Here is a 13925-nt window from a genome sequence, read left to right on the forward strand (position 1 = left end):
GTGAAATATCCACACGAATACGAGAGGGTGTAGTGGTTCAAGGAGCCGCAATCCCTTACGGATGCTCTTGTCAATTGTCTTGCGTGCAACTCTTTCGTCAGGAATGAAGAGGAATCCACGATTGCCTCAGCATACAACACGTAAACGTTCACACATACACACACACACAAAACACCCTCATGAGCCACGCTAAAGCGACAGTTGGCTCTACAGTTGCTGCAAGAAGTCATCGAGGGTTCCCGATCCATTCAAGAGTCCTTCGGGATCAGTACATGATGATTTGATTGCCACCGAGTCTTCCCTCACACAGGTAGCTGGACTGCTGTTGCGCATCCACCACTGGAGCTGCGCGCTACGGTTCACTATCAGGATCGTCAGCTGCCACGCATCTCGTCCGTGGCGCAGCGAGTCCACTGCTGTGGCGTTTCCAATGCCTACCCCACAAACGCCCTCATTACCTCCGAGGCGGCCCGAGGTACCGCTAGTGGTGCATCCGGCCGCCCGCTTCTCGTGAAGACGATACACAAGCGCTGACCTCCACTCGTACTGTGGTGATCGCCGTGCCTCTTCTGCAGGGGGCAAACACGTCACATGAGTCCCGGAAGAAACTAGCCCCAGCGAGCCTGTGTGCTTCTCGGCCCTGGAGGGCAGTCGGTGCGCCGCCAGCGCTTGCGCAACAGCTGAGTGCACGTGTGCGCACCAGCTACGATGCACGAGAAAGGTTAAATACAAAAAGGCGCTGGTTTTGATAAATGTCAGATGCGCTGTGTTCTCCCTGCCGCTGCTGCCCTCTTCCGCGTTCGATGCATCAGCACCAGTGGCGACAGCGACCTCCACAGGAGGCTGCCGGGGAAGTGAAAAGAGTGGGTTAAAGACGCCATCCGTCATCCATGCCGACTCCTCCTCGTACAGGAGGGTCTCTGCGACACACGGCGCTGCTTCAGACGTCGTCTGTGAACTCGCATCCCTTTTCCGTGTCTGTGGTAGCCATCCCTCAAACTTGTCAGCGGAGACGGCGGCGTAGCGAACTTGAACGATCTGCGCTACGAACGCCTCGCTGGTGGTTAGCAGCCGCTCGCACCTAACGGCTCCGGCACTGATGGCGGCACTGCTTTCATAAACCGCCGGCCCTTCATGTTGTGCACTCTGGGACGTTTCTCGTGGGCGTTTCAGCCCTCGCGTGCCCACCCCAGAGGGCGGACCTGTGAAAGGAGTGAGGGCATACAGAGTCGTGTGTCTCTTCTCCTCCTCGGGGGAGAGAGGAGTGGTTGCAGCACCAGAGGTTGTTCGCGTACAAGAAGCAACCCGATCCGCTAGAACCTGCGGCAAGACAGAAATCACGGCTGCCTCAAGTGAAAGCCGTTGCGTAGAGAGTGTTGCAGGCCTTGGCTCTCCGTCGAGAATAGTGTGCCAGGGAATCAGCTGAACGCCGCGGTACTGAGCCAGTAAGAGTCGGGCCGCTGAGTTGCTGGTGGAGCTTTGCAGGGTCAGCACATGCTGCACTACTGCGCGGAGCAGCACTGGCGAAGGGAAGATCAGCTGCGGCGACGGTGAGGGAGTCTGTGACGAGTCCTTGAAAAATGAGCCAACTGGCTGATCTGTCGTACCACCACAGGAGGCCGCCGCTGCCGCCACAGAGGCACCTATGGGCGCTTTACGGCGGTGGTCCTCGTAGTCGTGACGGAAAGTGGATTTTGCCAAGAGGGGCCCGCTGGGGACAAGTCCGTCGTGCGGCGCGAGCGTAGGTGCGGCTCTGTCACCCGACTCAACCTTGGGTGCAGCGCTGAATTGTTGATGTGCCTTTGCTCGCTTCTTTTCCTCCTCCTCCAGAGCGGCTCGTCGGGCAGCCTCGAAGCGCTCAATGGAGGGAAAGGGGTGTGGTGGATCGGCACTCATGTACACATGCGGTAACCAGTGGTCCACGTTATCGACATCCCTCTCGCACGGCACGGGTGAATCACTCAGGGTGGCGCACCTCCCCACAGACAACAACAGGTCTGGCGATGGGGTAGCAAAGCGCAGCTGTTCGACTGCGCGGGTGTAGACGCTCTGCTCGGAGATGGAGGCAAAGCTGTGCGGCAGCGCGCCAACGCGATATAGCCTGTCGCATTGAGTGGAGAGGCTAATGTAGGTAGACGCTGCCGCAGGGAAACTCGTTGGCGCGCTTTTCAGCTCTCCTGATGCGCTCATGCCTGTGTAGGGCGCCGTTCACTGCGTGAACTTGTATACGACTGTGTCGTTAGAGGGGAAGATGGCCTGCAATTCGCAAGCCCTTGGATGCACGCCCGTGGTCGACGTGACGAACGAGCACACATAGAGATCAAGGGGAGGGGGAGAGAGGAGAACAAGAAGTGGTAGTAGAGCAACATACAATGTGAGTCCGCGATAATTATCTGTCTGCCATCAACCGCCCCTCTATTCATTCCACTCTCTCTCCCACTTTTTTCTCTTTCATCTCAGACATCCATCCGTACAGGGGGAGGCAACACCAAGGGGGGGAGGGGAAGGTGTGTGTGTGCCGCACAACACAAACTCATGGGCGCAAGTCTCCCCTGCGGGAAAGCAAGAATACGTATATTTGTATAGTCCCCTGTCCAGTAAGGGCCGTCATCGTCATGACTCTCATTTGCATGACAAGAAAATCGCGGCATCTTTACCGATGTCAGGCGTCTTCCCCCTTCCCCCACCCTTCCTCTGCCATCCTGTCGTGCCTGTTTCATTTGCGGAAGGGGCCACCCCGACCTGCTCTGTGTGCTACACTCCCACTCCCACTCTCCTCCGCCTCCCCCCTCCCCACTTCCCTTACTTTTAATTATCACTGTTTCCATTTGGCGTTCAGGGTTCCCAACCTATCACCTGCTCTTCTAGTCCAACGGACAAGAAGGAGGAGGCGAGGAGGGGAAACGCAGGTCCAGGTCGCTGGACACCTGCGTGACCGTGTCCTTCATCGTCATGACAATCCCTGATAGATGTGTGTGTGGATGGGGAGAGGGGGGGGGGGGTCGAAGAGGTACATTCACAGGAGTACGCACACGTTTAGTGGTGGGGTTAGCGTAGTGCGGGAGGTAGGGAGTAGGGAAAAGTCCGGAAACGGTGCCACAGGCGGCCCTGCAGATTTGCCGGCTCATCATGTTTAGCAGTGAGTAAGCTCAGCAAAAAAGAAAAAAACGGGGCACATCACAGCAAAAGACACATCTCTGGTTAACAAAACATGACGGCAAGTAGACATGTTCAACCACAGGTGCCCTCCCACACGCAGACATGCACCTGCGCGGGCTGCTGACTTTATCTGATGGTCATCTACCACCGCATCACTCAACGGCGGCATCGCCCTCCAAGTTCAACAGTGCGTCCTCTTCAGCTATGGCGGCCGCGCTACCATCACCAGCGTCGCCGCGCCGCCGGTGCACAAGAGGATCGATAATTGAACCCATGTCGACCAGCTGCCACGAGGAGGGCTGCCTCCCCGCATCCCCTCTGCACGTCTCACCGTCTGCTGAGTCCGACGACCTCGCATCCGGGACTCCCTGGACCGGTGTCTTTAAGAGCTCCCGGCAGACTGCCGTTACGGTCTCCAGCGCGGAGTTGTTCCTAGGGTCGTGCGGATTGTGGTACTTCCCTCGTAAGCACTCGAACAAAGACTGACGAAGCTGCGTGAGAAGGGTGTAGGTGGCGCGGTCAATGTGCAGCGCGATCCAGCCGTCCACGACACAGATCGAAAGCTCTGCGTTGTACTCCGTCGTCAATTCAGAGGCACCAAAGAGCAGCAACGCCCATAGGCTGACAGCAGAGAGGGTAGTGAGGAAGTCCTGCCGAGAATCCCTCAACCCAAAGACGTCCTGAAAGACGTAGAAGAGTGCCGGGACTGGCTGGGCCGAAGACGTGCCCAACGCCGCAGGGTTCGCAGAGGCGGCGTTCGACTCCCGGCGGAGGTTGTTCAGCAGCTCGTCTCGGTCGGGCACATCGCCGCCGCGGGAACCGTCAACGCGCCGACAGACACTATCCTTCGCGGGCTTGATGCTGCGGAAATATTTGGTCCGCAGCTCCACCCTGTGCGCAGTCTTCAGACGCCGCATCGACGAAAGCGCTTTGGAGGGCGGGCGCAACAGTGCCACGTTCGGGAAGAGAGCGGCACACACGCACGCTTTCACCAAGGCAACATCGAAGCTGTGGGAGGAAAGAGAGTTCGTGTCGACGCAGAGCGTTCCAGCGTAGGACAGCGGCGCGGGCTTACACACTAACCTATTCCCCGCCTGAGGAGCCTCCCTGCCCCTTTCTGAGTGTCCTTCTGCATCCTCAATCCTACTGCGGTCGCCGCCGACGATTTCGGGTTCAGATTGCGTGACTGCATCTGGGATGTTGACGGCACTACCGCCACCTTCCTCAAGCAAATCATGCGCGTTGATGAGCCCCGCTTGACGTAGTATGTCGCGGTACTGGGCCTTGTACTTGGAGATGACACGAAGGTTACCCAAATGCAGCAGGTTAAGCCTCGCGAACTCTTCGCTTTCCTCGTTGGCGCAGAACGCGTTGTACGCATTCAAAAAGCTGATATGGTCGCTCTGCGAACCACGCGAGAAAAGATACCGCTTCTTGCGCGCCTCAGCCGCTACCTCGCGGCTCGTGACATATGGGCACACGTCCGTGCAGGCAGCCACGGTCAGAACAGAGTCAAGGCAACCCAACACGGCGCCGACAACTATCATCTTGCCGATGCGCGGGTCGCAGGGAAGCAGCGCCAGGTACTCCCCCAGCGGGGTGAGCCTGTCTTCCTTGCCGAGAGCGCCGATCCCACGAAGGAGCCCAATAGACGCGTCCACGTTGGTGCGCGAAGGGGGTTCCAGAAACGTCTGCAACGTTTCCTTCGGATCTGTGTGCCCGAGCGCAAGCAGCTTCAGTAGAACCTGCGTTAGCGGTACGCGGTGAATGTCCGCCTCCGGAAAGGCCGGTAGTGAGTCCCACAACTCTTTCGTGAAGAGGCGGTAGCACACACCGCCTTGGGTTCGTCCAGCGCGGCCCTTGCGCTGGGTGCAGTTAGCTTGACTCGCGTATCCCAGGGCCAGCTGCGTGGAGAACACGGGTGTGGCGACAGCAGTACCACCGCTGCTGTTGTTGCTGCCCCCGGCGCTACTCTCCGCTGAGACTTTGCCCTGCGAAGTATGCCCAAATGTCGTGTTGCCCGACGACAGAAATCCACCCGTGCCTGTCTCGGTGTGCGGGTAGGAAGAAGTGGGGCGGCTTTCCCAGGTGGTTGCCTTGATGAGGCCTGTGTCGATGACCACGGCAGCGTCGTCAATGGTAATGCCGCTTTCGGCGATGTTTGTCGCCAGAACCACCTTCACCGTACCGGGTGGGGCCGGTTGGAAGCACTCTCTCTGGCGAGCGCTGTCGACGGTCGAGTGGAGTAGAATGATGTGAAAACGGTCTTCAGCGGCCGGGAGTGCATGCGGTCCGTGATACTCCTTGATCGCGGCCATGGCTGACATCAACTCCTTCCATCCTGGAAGGAACACCAGGATCGACTTCCCCTCTGTGTTGTTCTGAAGGTCGACTTGGACCGAGCGGTGGACGAGGTAGGCCACCAGGTTGTAATCGATTTTGAGAAACTTTCGTGTGTTGGCGCGGCGTGATGCAGTGATTAGTGGCGTCGCCGGTGAGATCGACCTTGTAGGATTTTTCGCTCTACCTTCTTGCTGCGTCTGACCCCCTTGCGGAACGAGGTCGAAGGCGGGTGAGGCAAACTGTTCTTTTGCAGCCTCAACGGCGATGTCGTCTAGGTAGCGGATCGCCACCGGGTACACTGCACCCTCCACCTGCACAACGGGCGTGTCTGCGCCGAAGTAGCGAGCGAACACGTCGGCTTGCATCGTCGCGCTCATGAGCACCACACGGAGATGCTGGTTGCGCTGCAGAAGCTGCTTCACGAGCGCAAGAATGACATCGCAGTTGATGTCACGCTCATGCACTTCGTCGATGATCAGGTGAGAGACATGCTCCAGTTCGGGGTGGGTGGAGAAAATCTGCAGCAACACACCTGTGGTACAAACTGTGATGTGCCGCCCTGGGCGTGCGTCCAGCCGAACCGCATAGCCAACATCCTTTCCCACTGTGCTGAGACGCTCTTGCGCAATGCGCTCAGCAACGCTGAAGCTGCTTAGTCGCCGCGGCTGGGTGACAAGGATATTGCAGGAACCCCCACGACCGTGCTCAATCTCTTGATCCAGGATGTACTGTGGAACCTGGGTCGTTTTGCCACACCCTGTCGTGCCGCAGACAACAGTGACACGGTGGCGCTGAATGGCGTCGAGCAGCTGAGCCTTCACCGTCGCCATTGCCAGGGTGGAGCGACGGGTGTGAAAGTGAGTGAGGTAGACAGGGTCTCGCCGGAAGGTGAGCATCTTCTTCAACATCTCCGCTTCGTATGAAGGATCTATGGAAAAGGCGCGCTCGCTGAGGCGCAGCAGGGCCTGCTCGCTCATGCCGCGCGCCCGCGCCCGGGGGTTACAGTTGTCAGATCTGTCACCACCCTCGTTTTTCTGTGTTACGTCCTCTGTGACGGCACTGGTTGTGTCGATTGCCTGCTGCTGGATCACAGGCTGCAACTGGGACTGCAGCTGAACAATCACCTCCGCGGGCAGCGCTGCAGAGGGGATCGATTCAGGTGAAATGGATGGATGTGCATTCACAAAGGCCTGCACCGCCTGAAGTCGTTTATTGTACAACATTAAGTCGGACATCGCCGCCTCCATAGCAGCGCGCTCAGCCTCGAAGCGGTTGATACCGGTGCCGTCGCAGCTGAGGCCGTTGAGAGTGAGGTGGCAGCGATAGGTTGTAGTGCCAGTGCTGCCACCTGCTGTCTTGAGCTCTTTTGTGAAGGTCGTCCTTGGCGTAAGACTGGCCTTGCCGAACAGCAGATGGTGGAACTGAACAATCTTGCGATAGGCAGGCTGCATCTGCTGCAGGACCGACTCCAGCGGGACACTCGGTTGGTGAGAGGCATTCTTTTCCTTGCTGCGGGTCCCCTTTTGGGCCCCTCCACGTCGCGAACGTCCCGCTCCATCTACCTCCTGCCGTCCATCCACATCATCCTGGAGCAGCCGAAGAATGCAAAGGGCGTGGGCAGCGCACTGGCGCTTCGCTGTCTTCGCGTTTTTCGACACCCCCGTCGCTGCGAGCCCCGCTTGAGGATCGAGTATGAGAGTCGAAACAAAGACTGTCCCTTCGAGACGCACCGTCGTCATCAAACGCGACGCATCGCGGACGCTCTGGTTGAGCTCCTGCAGTGCCGTGGGTCGACAGTACCGCTTCGGATGACGACGCAGGAGTTCCGTGGCACGGTCTGCGACGGGGTGAGCACCTCGCGGCACCTCCTCACGCTTAAAACTCTCCTGCCTAGCGTGGGCAGCGACTGTTTTCACATATGCGGCGCTAGCGTTCACGTACTCATCCCATGAGCGATAGTGGTGAGGCTGTGGACTTGTGGGTGGAGAAGCTACCGCTCTTTCTTCCAAAGGAGGCGGGACTGTGGAGGCGCCTGTGGTTGAGGACGTCGACGCACCTCTAGTGCTCATGTAATAATCCAATAGCTGTTCTGCATGCATGAAGCACAGCGCACGGGCTATTGTGGCCTTCTTCGACTGGCCAATGGCGAATACATCCTTCATTTCTGTATTCGCACCCTCGGGGTGGCCGTGCAGGGGTAATTCGAGCACGCAGCGCAGGAGTTGAGAACGAGCAACGTGATGCAGTGTTGGTTCTGGTGGGGAAAACTCTGCATTCTGGCTGGCCTGCTGCTGATCGCTCCGCAGCATCGCAAGCACGCGGTCCTCTGCACCCCGGTCCACCGCTAGTGGGGAGACACCGACAGCATCTGAGAGGTTGCCGCCCGGTAGAGACCGCCTTTGCGGCACCTGTGGCGCCGCTGACCTCTTCTTTCGGACCGGCTGCTGTTGCTGCTGATCGCCGCTGCTGCCCGGGTCAAAGCGTCCGTGCAGCATCATGTGCTGGGGATCTTGAGTTCGTGGTGGCACCTTCGAAGGCGTTGGCTGTTGTCGACGTCGCGCGCCGTGTTCCTCGGAGACGCCCGTGTTAGACAGGAGGGCTGCTAGAGAAGGTTCACGACTTGGATGGGTTTTCAAAGTAGGAGGGGGGTCTGCTGCTGTAGGAGGGAGCGACATCACCGTCTTTGCGCGGCTGCGCGCAACACGGCGAGGCTGGGGCGAACGCCATGAACCTACGGCGTCGCGTACTTGGCTTCGGTAGCGCGGCGCAGATGATGATGCAGGAGCCAAAGCTTCTCCCTTGGCTGACTCGTGTGCCGGACCGGCACCACCGTGGCTCAGATGACGAGCAGGGGTTGCTAACGTCAATGGTACGCAGGTGCCAGTCTCCGACTCTCGAGTGCGCGGGATGCAGGTCCACCAGAATCGACAGCAAAGACGCGGCCGTGAGCCACGCAGCGCAGTGACAGCCGCGGCGACGCTGCCGTCAAGACCATAAGGTAGGGAGTACGGTAACGCACGCATATCGATGATGAGAAAGAGAGAGAGGGACGGACGGGGTATGATAATGGCACTCCGTTGTTGGATATCTATATATGTATATATATATATATAGTGTCGTTCAGCGGACGTTCGGATAGACGAAGAACGCCGTGGGCTGGGCAATTAATTGAGATCCCTCACCGCTAGCGCTGGCAAAGGGAGAGTCAAGAAAAAAAAGGAAATGTGAGGGGTGGGGGAGAGACTCTGTGCAAACGCATGCGCAAGGCATCGGCGTGGTGTGTTATTTGTGTGAACCTCAGTGCGTGCCGGGGTAGGGGGGGGGGGGGGTGGAGGTGAAAAGGCCACTGCAAATGCGAGTCAGCGAGTAGGCATCCAAGAAAGTGGCGGGAGAACACACATAAAATAAAAGGTGACACTCTTCACTCGACGTCACTCTCAGAGGGTCATACCACACGGACATCAAAAGCAGGAATAAGTCACCGAGATTAAATATATATATATATATGTATGCGGGCATATACATGCGTGAGCGTGTGTGTGTGTGTGTGTGTCAGACACCAAAAGGATATCAGGGTGTGCCAAAAGGGAAGGATGGAAAAGAGAAACAATCGAGAGAGTTCGGTTGGGCTGCCCGAGGGTGTCTGTGTGTGTGTGTGTATATGGAGGGGGAAGGGGGGAGAGGTGGTGAACTACTGGCACAACATATTTTGATTTGAGACAAGCAAACTCTTCTCCCTCCCCCCCTTTTACTCCATGACAGAGCCGCATGGGCTTGAGGGCGTTGTAAAGAAGAAAAGGGTCCGGGGTTGAGTACGAAGAGAGACACGTGCATGTATCCCCCTATCTCCCCCTCCCCATCATCAATTACAGACGCGCACGCACACACACACAAATACAAACACAAACAGAGAGATGGACGGAGAGACAAAAAAAAGTGTGTGCGTAACCCGTTTTTTTTGGTTATTGCAGTGATTGAGGATGGCATCCCTTTTCGATAAATCGCTGATTGCATAAAAATGTGAGCGAAACAAAAACCAAGGCACCACTAGTACCACCCCTTCTCCTCCCAACAACTGCACACACACACACACACACTTGCGGTGGTGGCTGTTGTCAGAGTCACATGGCTCCTGTTGAGCCACAGCAAGCTAAGCGGCCCCGCTGCCCTGTTTTCGCAACTCATCAAACTGCTGTTCCTCCGATAGACGTTTCCATCGCTGTTCGCGGATCGCGCTCACGCGGCTGCCTAACATCTTAATTGGACGCTCCACGTACGCCCAATCGACATTGATCATGTAACGATAATACAGGTAGACACACGAGAGTACCGTTGAGAGCACCATGAGAAACACCTTCACGTTGCGCAATCGCTCGGCGCTCATGGTGTGATAAAGCGTACTGCGCTGCGAGTACAGACCGACGGAGATAGTGTCAAAGGTGTGGACATTGCTGTTCTGCTCGTAATACATACCGCGGTCCTCCTGATCCTTCAGCACGCGCGCTTGGTTCTGTTCCACACGCAGCATACTCAGCTCATGCTGACGCTTCAGCTCGAAGATCACCCTATCACGCGAGAGTATCTCTTGGATGATGGCGTCCCTCGCCTCCAGCCGCCTAGCAGCTGCATCGACGCCGTCACTGTGGACAGTTGTCATTTCATTCTCACTTCGAGGGACGGAAGCGGTGGGGGCATCTTCGCTCCCTGAGGATGGTCCTTTGCGATCAACGGCCTCATCCTCGGCAGAGGGGGGAGAGGAAGACAGCGAAGAGGTGTGTCGCTGCGACGTGCTCACCCAGTGCGATGAAGTTCTCAGCAATTGAGCAGCACACGAAAAGCAGCCACATCTATACCTCGTCTGCGAAACGACGCACAATCGTAAGGGCTTCATCTCGAAGAGAGAGAGAGAGTGTGTGTGTGTGTGTGTGTGCGTGTGTACGGCAGGGAAGAAAAGTATGAAGAGACGCAATGAAGGCGTCAGATGTCTGTGACGTAAAGGGGAGAGAGAAATGTGCGATGGTCACACATGTAATGCGGCTCGATACGAAAAGATGGTCACAAAGGGAGACCGGTGAAAGCCGGCGATGGGTGCCTCATCTAAACAAGGAGCACGTTATAAACACGTGCACGCTATAAGCGCGTCAGGGCACCGACACTCGGAAGCAGAGAAAAAAAAGGTATAATATAATATATGTATAAATGTGCACACGTGCAGACATACAACCATGTATATACATATACATCTGTACCCCAGGTAGGTAACACGAGTTGGTGAAAAAAAAAGAGAACAAAGTGGGGGGAGAGGGGAACGGGTGCGGGGGCAATGCGAATGTCGCGGGGGATAGATGCTGGCAAGCGCACAACTGAAAAGCGCTGGAAAAAAAAGGGGGGGACGCGCCGCGGCCCTGCCTTAATAGCCCTCTTCAGCCAGGTATCTGCCGGGCGGCAGAAGAAAGTTGCTGCACACAGTCCGTCGCACCAAGCCTGGATGGGTCTCCTCATTATGAGCGACAGTACCCGTGAACCGGCGTTTCTTGTGCATTTCATGTTGAGCTTTTCTCACTTTCGCCTTACCGTGAAGACTTCTCCTCCCCTCCTCCCGTCATTCAACTCGATGTGTGAAGATTGGAGATGAAAACAAAACACGGAGAGGGGAGGGCGGGGCAAAGACCAAATGGCACTACTGATGACCGCATACCCCCCCCCAGCGCAGGGGGTTGCATTTTTTTTTCAACGCAAAAATGACCTTTGTGTCACCCATTCTATTCTCAACCAGGGGAGAAGGGGAATGGAGAAAAAGATAGGCTGAGAGGAGGAGCTACACAGCGGTACAACAAGCGAGCAAATATATAAATACGCATGTGTATCTATATCTATATATGTATATATAGATACATATACAGATGCTGTTTGCTAGCGTGCGGGGGAAAAAAGTAGGAGGAAACTTTTCAGCTCCTCTGTCGTGTATAGTTTACATCCATTCTCGCACCACCTGAGAATCAGACATGGCCTCTACGCGGCGCACAAAACCTGACAATCGCAGCAGCGCCGGCATATGCCTCGAGGTGAGCGGCGGTCGCAGTGGCTTGTCTGCATTAGAGGCGCCCTCGCCATGGGCCTTGGCGCCAGACACTGGTAGGTCCCGGCGCGCGCGCGCTTTCAAAAGGAGACGCGCATTCTCGTACTCCTCATTCGTCGGGCAAAACTTTTGAAAAGCGCACCAGCGCTTAGCGGCTGCCCGCAGTGCGGCATCACAGCCAGTGGCAGCGACTGTGGCACCAGTAGTGGCGGTCCCTTTCGTGTTGCCCGTAAGCACCGCGCCTTGGTTCGCGGGAGCGGAGGCGGCAGCAAGCTCGCTACGTCCAACAATGCGCAGGACTAGCTCCAAGTCCACAAAGTTTTCTGCACCGCGCCGCAACACGACAGGCAAGTTCGAGTCGCCAGACGACGCATCGGCTATCGCTGCCGATGAGGTCGGGGCGCTACCGTTAAGAACGAGGCGCACTATGCGACGTTCGAACTCATCCATCTGGGCTGGGGAAACAAGCTTCTGGGCAGCCCCTTCAGTAGCAGCCATTGTTGTTGCTGTTGCTGCGTCTCCCTCCGTGTGGGAGGAGACTTTTTCCGACCTGTTGGGCGTCCGGTGAATAGGTGACTCGAAGTCTGCACCCTCACAGGGAAGCAGCACCGACTGCCACTTGCGCAGCTGGGCATCATGGTCAAGCAGGACCTCCTCCTGGAGTTTCAGACGGCATTGGCAGATTCGCTTCATCTCCTCTAGTGCCTCAATCTCTGTTCGCAACTTGGCGCGCATTTCTGTGGACTGTGCCGATGCAGAGATCGTCGTATCGGTAGATTTTTCCCTATCATCAGCTTTCGGCAGAGGCCTACGCCGCTGCTGGAGCCAGAACGGTTCAGGGTTCACAGGGGCTGGCGTCGATGCGGCACCGTACATCCGTAATGTGCGATCAACATCGATGTTTTGGGCGTAGATGTCCTGCGTGCGCGCCAAGAGCCGCTCCTCCATTCTTGCGATCTCCGCCTCGTAGTACGCCTCTTCAGCATGCCGCTCGCGTGCGCGTTCCACTAGGACTTTGCGCAGCTCCTCTCGCGCAGAACCAGCGACAGCAATCGGGATTCGCCGGCGCTTCGCTGCTGCGAGCCACAACTCGTCACCCTGGCGCGCCACCAGGACATTCATCCGCACCGACACACTACACAGCACACCTAGTGTTCGCAAGTCGCAGAAGGAGCAGCAATGAATCAGCAGTTGCGGCGCCAACTGCAAAATCGCTGGTAGGCCTTTCCTCAGTGGCGTGGGTGGTACTGCTGCGCTCCTCTTCACGACGACAATGGTGGGCCGAGATTTGGTACTGTCGCCCGGTTTTGTTTGCCGTACGCCCGCCGTGCCGAGATTGGCGGTGGCACTTGACACCGCGGTGGCCGGTTTCGGCGCTGTGGGCCCCTCTTGCTCCACGGGCGCAAAGGCGGCCTCTATCTTGCGCAGCGCCGCCCTTAAATCACTCGTGTCATGATACGTGTTCAGTCGTATGGACGAGTAGTCTGCAGCGGCGTTCTGTGGAGTTGGCCGTTCAGGGTGACGGATTGTAGTGCTGCGCAACGGAAGCGCCTTGTCCTTTGTGGGACCGAAAGACCTCATCAAGTGTGTGTGTGTGTGTGTGTGTGTGTGTGGTTCATATATATTCCCACCGCCACCACCCCTGTTGACACAATAGGGTCAAAAATGAAAAGAATTTTCCTTTGTTTTTCCCTCTCTCTGCACCCTCGCCAAGGGCACTCGGATACTCCCCCACAACACCACCACACTCGACACCGTTTACTCCGCCCAACAGAGTCCACCTACCTCCCCTCTCTCTCTCTCTCTCGTTTTTCCCTGCTCTTTATTTCTTTTGTTGTACCCTCGAAAATCATACCTCTTTGGTGTACGCCGTGGTGTATTCATGTACGAATACGCGGGAGATGCGTACACACACATATATATATATATATATATAGACGTACACATTGTCGCCAGCATGAATGAACAACAAAAGGGGACGAGTAGAGAAGCCGTTTTTCGAGGAAGGCATTCATGAAAAGAAGAGAAACCGCCGCGATCAGTGCATGCGAGAGAACATGTGGAGTTGTACGCCAGGCAGAGGGCGATTCAATTTTCTCAAAGAGGCGCGTCGATAAAGGGGCCTTTCATACAATTTTACTTGTGTATGTTTTTTTTTTTTTTTCAACAACAGAGTCAAGTTGCAGCAAAATCTTTTTTATTCTCGAGTCCTCTCTTGATGCTTTTCGGTCGTTTGGTTTTAATGCGTAGATCATTATGGAGCCCGTGGCTGATGAATGTGTAAAAAGCTCGGGAGACGAATGGAAAAAAAAAAACGAGGAAGGCAAAGAGAGCGGAATCTCAC

General features: G+C 56.4%; 4 protein-coding genes across 4 annotated transcripts; all 4 read right to left on the reverse strand.

The window, feature by feature from the left end:
- Window positions 1-207: 207 nt before the first annotated feature.
- On the reverse strand, window positions 208-2190 carry JKF63_01728 (uncharacterized protein; the record flags this gene model as incomplete). The annotated part of the gene is made up of 1 exon (XM_067897774.1): window positions 208-2190. One exon carries the CDS (start codon window positions 2188-2190, stop codon window positions 208-210), a length of 1983 nt encoding a protein of 660 aa, XP_067753931.1.
- A 1121-nt stretch (window positions 2191-3311) lies between these two features.
- Window positions 3312-8177, reverse strand: JKF63_01729 (uncharacterized protein; the record flags this gene model as incomplete). The annotated part of the gene is made up of 1 exon (XM_067897775.1): window positions 3312-8177. The coding sequence occupies one exon, from the start codon at window positions 8175-8177 to the stop codon at window positions 3312-3314; it is 4866 nt and encodes a 1621-aa protein (XP_067753932.1).
- A 1475-nt stretch (window positions 8178-9652) lies between these two features.
- On the reverse strand, window positions 9653-10393 carry JKF63_01730 (uncharacterized protein; the record flags this gene model as incomplete). The annotated part of the gene is made up of 1 exon (XM_067897776.1): window positions 9653-10393. The coding sequence occupies one exon, from the start codon at window positions 10391-10393 to the stop codon at window positions 9653-9655; it is 741 nt and encodes a 246-aa protein (XP_067753933.1).
- Window positions 10394-11473: 1080 nt separating this feature from the next.
- On the reverse strand, window positions 11474-13162 carry JKF63_01731 (uncharacterized protein; the record flags this gene model as incomplete). Its single annotated transcript, XM_067897777.1, has 1 exon — window positions 11474-13162. One exon carries the CDS (start codon window positions 13160-13162, stop codon window positions 11474-11476), a length of 1689 nt encoding a protein of 562 aa, XP_067753934.1.
- Between the last annotated feature and the right edge of the window lie 763 nt (window positions 13163-13925).

Source organism: Porcisia hertigi, chromosome 34 (genome assembly GCF_017918235.1).
Source record: "Porcisia hertigi strain C119 chromosome 34, whole genome shotgun sequence".
NCBI lineage: Eukaryota > Euglenozoa > Kinetoplastea > Trypanosomatida > Trypanosomatidae > Porcisia > Porcisia hertigi.